Source organism: Geotrypetes seraphini, chromosome 2, assembly GCF_902459505.1.
Source record: "Geotrypetes seraphini chromosome 2, aGeoSer1.1, whole genome shotgun sequence".
NCBI lineage: Eukaryota > Metazoa > Chordata > Amphibia > Gymnophiona > Dermophiidae > Geotrypetes > Geotrypetes seraphini.
The window spans coordinates 477,629,432-477,636,909 of NC_047085.1; the positions used below are offsets into that span (position 1 = coordinate 477,629,432).

General features: G+C 41.9%; 1 protein-coding gene across 3 annotated transcripts in view; it reads right to left on the minus strand.

Moving 5' to 3' along the window:
• The window catches only part of OXSR1 (oxidative stress responsive kinase 1), a 119,084-nt gene extending 111,667 nt beyond the window's left edge, over nt 1-7,417 (minus strand). Inside the window, exon 1 of one of the 3 annotated variants that reach the window (XM_033931728.1) lies at nt 7,311-7,417. In XM_033931728.1, coding sequence (XP_033787619.1) covers nt 7,311-7,326 — 16 coding nt within the window. In that variant the 5' untranslated portion in view covers nt 7,327-7,417. Of the gene's footprint in view, nt 1-6,352; nt 6,488-6,631; nt 6,973-7,310 lie in introns of those variants that run through there. The other 2 variants (XM_033931727.1, XM_033931729.1) reach the window with 2 other exon arrangements.
• Between the last annotated feature and the right edge of the window lie 61 nt (nt 7,418-7,478).

The window sequence follows — 7,478 nt, forward strand, 5'->3', positions numbered from 1 at the left end:
TTCATAATGAAAATTAGTTGTTCTGGCAGCAATAACTACATTCCTCACCTTGTCAATCAGAACAGCAGCATGTCCTTCTTGCAGACGGTCTCTTATTGTCAACTGCAGGACATGCACAACACTAGCATATAAGTGATCTCTGAAGTTTTCTGGTCCTCTGCCTAGCTTGAAATACTGAGCATTGGCTCCCTGCTTTCACCGTCACCTCTCTCTCTCACACACAGTATGTAGATTTACTTCTGGATGAAAGCACTGCAAATATTTTTTTCATACTGGAAGCTCTTGTAGGAGCATTTTTAATGCTACCTGAATGTGTGTAGATCTTGGCATCACAGCACATACCCCACAGTTCTTTTTGTGAATTCCCCCCATTATATCTACCCAGCCCACAGTATCCCCAGAACAATGCTCACATGCCTGGCCTCACCTCCTCCTGGCATCGCTGGCACACATTATCCACAACATAAACACCCTTCCTGCAGCACATCTGTGAATTCTCCCTTTTATCTCCTCCCTCCCCCACCCCCAATCATTCTTTCTCCTCCATGCTCAACACAACAGAGGAGAGTGGCTGCATGTATTTTGTGTTTATGTATATATTTTACCTTTGTAAACTGCCTTGAAGTCTGATTTGGTGGTTTTTAATAAAACTTTATCCTTCTCTTCTGCTGAATTTGAACTGGGAGGCTCTTCAGTGTCTTCTGCGTGGAGGAATCCTGACCAGCAAAGACTCCAAGAAGCCCTGCCAGTCCAGCTCTAGCAAACCACCAAGAATTGGGGTTCAGAGCCAAGGAGGGAGAATCAACCCTCCAACTCCACCAAGAGGAAGATCTTGGCCCAATGCCTGCAAGCAACACAGGCCACCAGATTCAAACACAGGCAGCCCTTAGACATGTCTTAAGGAGCAATGCCTTCATTCCGCTGCACCAATCCATCTGCTAGAAACGGCTAAATACTGGCAAGTTTAAGGACTAAATTTGACAGTTTTCTGCCTCCATTTAATGGTCAGAAAGGATATCATATTGGTCTGGACAGGTCTAGCATTAAAAATTCACTTTTTCTGTGCAGGCTTACATCACTCTATAAATTGTTATTGAAGAGCTGGAAGACTTTGTAATGAAAGTTAGTTATCTGACTTGTGTTAACTTTTTAATGGTTATTTTGAAATTTTTATTTTTTTGTACTAGTATGCCGACATATCACTGCCTAACTTATGGCATACTGTAGAGCAGTGAATTGCACACTGTGTGCTGCCAGGGATTGAAGGACGCATGACATATATCAAGCGTCACATCTGGCGTCAGCGTCTCTCCTCCTCTCCACCCCTACATGAACCTTATCTCATTTTCTCCGAGCTCAGGACTGTGTCTGGATGGTCTTTAAGCATGTGCAGACATCGACATGACAATGTCGTTAACATATATGCAATATCTTCATGCTTGGAGGCCCTCCAGATACAGCCCCAGGCTCAGGGAAAACGAGACGAGGTCCAGGTGGGGTAGGATAGCATGGAATGGGGCGGGGTAGGGTAGGGGTGTGCCACAGAAAAACATTTGCTCCATTAGTGTGCCGGAACAAAAAAAAAAAAAAAGAAGTTTGCGCGACACTGCTGTAGAGAATTTGGGTCACATTTTCTGTAAAAGAAAACAAAAAAAAAAAAAAGAGAAGTTTGTGCGACACTGCTGTAGAGAATTTGGGTCACATTTTCTGTAAAAGAAAACAAAACAACGCCTCATGTCCTTCATCAGTTTCCACAAAGGTTTTATATTTTAAAAGAAAAGAAAGATATAATCCCACAAGGAAAATATGCTTAAATTGTTTGTATCTAGGTGAAACAGATGGAATTGGTATTACTATTTCTTTTTATGAATGGCCTGTGAAGTGCTTTAAGTGCTTTCTATAGAATATTTAGAGTTACATTTTATTTCTTGAATGTCTTATTTTATGGGTGTGTCCCAGCCCATTTTTGAAAAATAGTCCGTAATAGGAAATTACACCCTGTATTTGTGGTACCTAATACTACATTTTGACATAAAAAATAACTAACCATTCAACACAGAGAACACTTAAGGAAAATAAAGTAAAAGCTGTTTTATATTTCAGGACTAGTTAAACAGCAAATCTATAAACTGAATAACCTGGTGCTTGACTATGGAATTTCCCCACATACCATTTTATAACTACTATTGCTATAAATTATTTAATTCGTTTTATATCCTGTTTTCCCCATTATCATTTTTATAACACTGAAAGGCATACAAGCATTGTACATTTAACATTCAATAGAAAGTCCCTTCTCAGAAGAGCTTACCTGTGCTTGACGAGATTCACAGAGGCAATAAAAAAATCACTGTTTACATCCCTTTATCCCTGAAGCACTTGGTACAATTTATTATATTTGAACAGTGCAGTAGAGCAACTACCTATTAGTTAGAAATCACAGAAACTGAATTCAGATCCTGCTCATGCTACATACAGTAGGACCTGAGTGAAGTGGGTAGATGCGAGAAACTTGTTTCCTCTTTCCAAAAATACCAGAACTAGGGGGCATCCAATGAAGCTATTAAGTAGATTTAGAACCAGAGAAAATATTTTCTCACTCAATATGTAATTAAACTCTGGAATTTGTTGCAAGAGAATGTGGTGAAGCAATTAGCTTAGCAGGGTTTAAAAAAAAAGGTTTGGATAACTTCCTAAAAGAAATCCATAAGCATTATTAAGATAGATTTGGGGAAATCCACTTATTCCTACAGTAGCATACAATGAATTTTACCCTTTGGGATCTTGTCAGGTACTTGTGACCCAGTTTGTCATGGTTGGAAACAAGATACCGAGAGCTTGATGAACCTTCGGCAGTCTGTCCCAGTATGGCAATTCCTATGTTCACATTATTTTGATAGATGGGAGGGTGCTGGAATGGAGCAGATGGGAAAGAAAGGAGGTTGATGCTGACCGTAGGGATTCTATGCCAGACTCAGACCTGACTGTAGGTTTCTGAGCCCCCATGGTAGACATCAGTGCACAGCCCTGCATGCTTATTCCTAAGATTAGCAACATAAAATCTTGTTTTTTTCTTTGGAATCTTGCCAGTTACTTGAGGCCTGTTGGAAAGAGGATACTGGGCTTGGACTTGCAGAATACCATAGTATGGCATCTCCTATGTTCTTAAGTCATTTCAGATACAAATTTATGGTCAAATGTAGTAACACATAGTAAGCATCATGAGTTAAATACATACGATGGGACTCATAACATATGATACTATTAGTGTGGTATGTATTATATTGTACCATTAGAGCAGTGTTTCTCAACCTTTTCAAGTCAAGTACCCCCTAAGCCTAACAAATACCAACCGAGTACCCCTGCCCAAGCTCCTCCCCAGACATGCCCAAGCTCCCCCCGACTCCACCCCATAATAATAATAATACTAATTGTAATGCAATTTCTTCCATTTTTTTTTAATATACACACAAAATAATCTTAATACATAACGGTAACCAGAAAATTTAAAATAAAACCCACAAAGCACATTGTACGCAGAGAAAATGTTAATTATTTATATTAGGGGAAGGCTTCTGGGCTGGCGCATGCAGTTGCTGCACGCGCTTGGCCTGTACCTGTTGCGGCGGCAGCAGCATGGGAGTGGGAATGGAGCGTGTCGGATGGCAGGGGGTCGGCTTTGGAGGTGGGGCAGGGAGGAATCTATGGTAGCAGTAGCATCAGAAGGGGGGGGGCAAGGAAATATCCCAGGCAGTGGCTAGCCCGCATACCCCCTGAGGTACGTGTACCGCAGGTTGAGAAACACTGATTATAGGGCTTCTGGGAACAAGGAAATATCAAGTGTACCTAAAGGTAATTTCTGGAGAATCGCAATATATTAAATCTATATTAAAACTGGCCACCATAGAGCTATACAAATCCACACTACATATTTCTGAATAAAGGCTAAATGTCAGTAAGGTAGGTATCCTCATTATATATAATCTGTCTAGCCAGAAAACGTCAGCACGATTACTCTGTAAACCGCACAGAATTGAAAGGTAGCTGCAGTATACAAGCATAACGTTATGTTATTATTAAAGATCCAGTTGACTGAAGAATGCACTGGCACATTAAGGAAAAAAAGGAAGTATAAAAAGGTTTCACATCTCTTTGTTGATAACTGACAGTCAATTAACTAGATAGGTAAGCTGACTATATTCTTCACTGGGGATGCAAGCAGTCAGATACCTTACAAATAGAAATCTAGAATTACACTTTCCATCATCAGGACAAGTAGAGGTCGATTCAACTTACTTTCCCCTCTCGCTGTTCAAGCAACAGAAAGCAAAAGATGCAAGAAAAATATCTGTCTACAAAATACATTTTTACTGTTGTAAAGATTAAAAAATTGTAAAAGAGCAAAGACAAAAACCAAGCCCACGATTTAGGTATTCACAGATAAAATGGTGCAGTAGTCATGTTAGGCCATTTTTAGGTAATGCATAATTTTCATAAGAACATAAGAATAGCCTTACTGGGTCAGACCAATGGCCATCAAGCCTCGTAGCCCATCCTCACGGTGGCCAAACCAGGTTACTAGTACCTGGCAAAAACCCAAAAGAGCAGCAACATTCCTTGCTACTGATCCAGGGAAAGCAGTGGCTTCCCCCATTCACAACTAGCGATTTTATTTCTATTCCTTTTTATTGGATTAACTTAATGCAATTTTTGACTAGCTGTCAAAAGCAATACCACCTTCTTCAGATAGGAATCATTTGCTCGTTTCTGATCTGAAGAAAACAGTATTTTTTGAAAAATAATCAAACAGTGTATTGTTAATCCCACAAAAAGATATTTTATTTTCATTACCTGAGAAAGCAACAGCAGAGCTTTTAAACACCCAAGTTTCTCTGGCCTCTCAATACCTTACACTCCTCAGATCCACACAAGCAACAAGAAGTCAACACATTTTCTGAAGTGATTCTAAACAGTTCTTTAGTGATAAGGACTTGTATACTGCCTTTTTGTAGTTACATAACCACATTCAAAGCAGATGCTTTGCTACTAAACAGTCCTAAAATGTAACCCACAAGAGCCAACTGTCCAGAATGATATGTTATGTGGGCTGTGGTTCATTGGATGAGCTGCTGCCTCTGTACCCAGAGGTTGAGAGATCAAATCCTGGTGCTGCTCCTTGTAATCCTGGGCAAGTCACTTAATCCTCCAGTGCCCACCGCTTTGAATGTAAGCTTTGACATGCCAAAGCCACAAAAAGGCAATATACAAGTCCCCCATTCCCTCTCCTTGGACAATGTACCAACAGTCTGGTGTTTTGTTCCCTAGGCTAGTCTGCGCTTTTGAAGAAGAGTAACACTTTAGTGGCAGGACTCACACAGCTCATGGTTTCTGGATTCTAGGAGCAGTATAGTTTTCAGCCAAGGAACCTCACTGCTACATTAACTGGGAGATTATGAGGAAGAAAAAAAAATAAATGAACAACGTTAGTTGTAAATAAAAGCTCAAAACCAGTTGAGATTCAAATGGAAGGCCAAAGGTGCAGAAAGAAATTAGTGGCAAGGATGGAGCTCTATATATTTTCAAGGTGCCAAAATCAGCAGATAAACCAAAAAAGATGAGATGAAAGAAACAAAACTTAAGAACTATGAGCATTCAGACTACAAATTTGTAAAAAAAAAGTTAATATAAAAGGATTAAAATATGAACCTCTATGCAACAAGTTTGCCTACTACTACTATTCAGGTGAAACAATTGAACTGATGATGTTAGTAGAGTGGCAAATACTGTACAAAAAAATGTTTGCTACAACTTGCTCAGTGTAATATAGTATTGAGACCTAGATCTCCAAGTGTAGACATAACATGAAACAAATCCAAAGACACTACAAAAAATGACCAGACTGGACGGACCATTCCGGTCTTTATCTGCTGTCATTTACTATGTTACTGTTTAGAAACAGTTCAGTACCATCTGGTCTAATTCTGAAGTGGCTAGTCAGTGGCATGCACGTGGCTTTAGGATACATATGACTGAATGTGAGAAAAGTTACTATTTTGAGCAATTACTTTTCAACTGACAAATATGGATTATAACATATGCCGCCTAAAAACAACTATTTTTTAACAAGTTTATATTTAGGTATAAAGTGCATTCTAAAGAAAAAGTCGCAACAGCTACAATATATGTAACTATTGTGTACCCCAAAAAAACTATATGAAGTTGTAGCAATTTTAATTGTCTTTGACTAGAAACTAGCCGCCCTCCCACTAAGGAATACCTGGAAGTATGTACGCAGAGACACCAGAAACCCCCCCACCCGTGATACTGCCACCACCCTCTCTCACAGCCTCACCCTTTCAAGATGGGGCCACCCCCAGTTTACCCAGTTGCAGCCAAACAGGCCCGAACAAGAGCACAGGAGGAGGGGGGCGGCACCCAACTCTCTCCGGAGAGCCACCAAGGCCGCCCAGGGTCAGGGAGAAGCGAGAGAGCCGGCACGGGGGAGGAGAAAGGGGTCCACGCCTCCAGCTCCCAGATAGAGGGAGGAGGAGGAGGGGGGGACGCCGGGGCCTCATTCCTCTCCCAGCGCGTGCCCCGTGCGCGCAGCGTGGAAGGGATGGAGCGCGCTCACCTATCACCTCTTGCAGCTCGTAGTCATCTCTGTTAATGGACCAGGGCAGCGAGCTCGGCTCCTCCGACATGGCTCCGGGATTCCACCGCCGATTCTTCCCCTCTTGCTCCCTCTCACTCTCAGCGCGCGGCCGAAACGGGCTGGGGGTGGGGTGGGGTGGGGGCGGCTCGATTAAGATCTATTTCAAGAGAGTGAAACGGAGCAGGTGAGGTCCCTGTCAATCCAAAAGGGAAAAGCAAAAGACGAGGACTCCGGCTCCTTTCGCTACTTCTCTCCCCAACATTGCCAAACTTTGCCTTCTAGCCCGACCGGCCATGCCCAGCGCCGCGCTGACGTCACCAACTGACGTCGCGCACCCTGACACCCCCCCCCCCTTCCCCGACGGTGTCGCCGCCATATTGAATGTGGCCTTCAGGGCAGCGGGGCGTTTTGGATTTGGCAGTTCGGACTAAGGAAAGTTTCGTGCTTCTTCTTCAATCAACTAATGGAGTAAAAAGGAACCTAAAAATATAGTCGGTTATTTTTCTCAATTTTTTTGTTGCATACGTGCTTATGATACAGAAAGGAAATAAATAGCATTCAAATAATGATTTCATATTGTTTTAGTAATCGTTTGTATTTCTTGTGTTCAATTTTTATATGGAGTGTCTCCGAAATTAGCGCAGTATGTGCCACTCACAATATGGCTGCCACATTCGACCTTCGAAACTACAGGTGTCGCCTGCTCTCCCACCGCAGCTGTGCCTTAGTACTGTTTTACTTTCTAGCAAAGTAGCACTCGATCACGTTGGTACGTGGTGACGTTATGACGTTGAGAGGGTAAGGCATAGGAGCACGCTGGGATTTC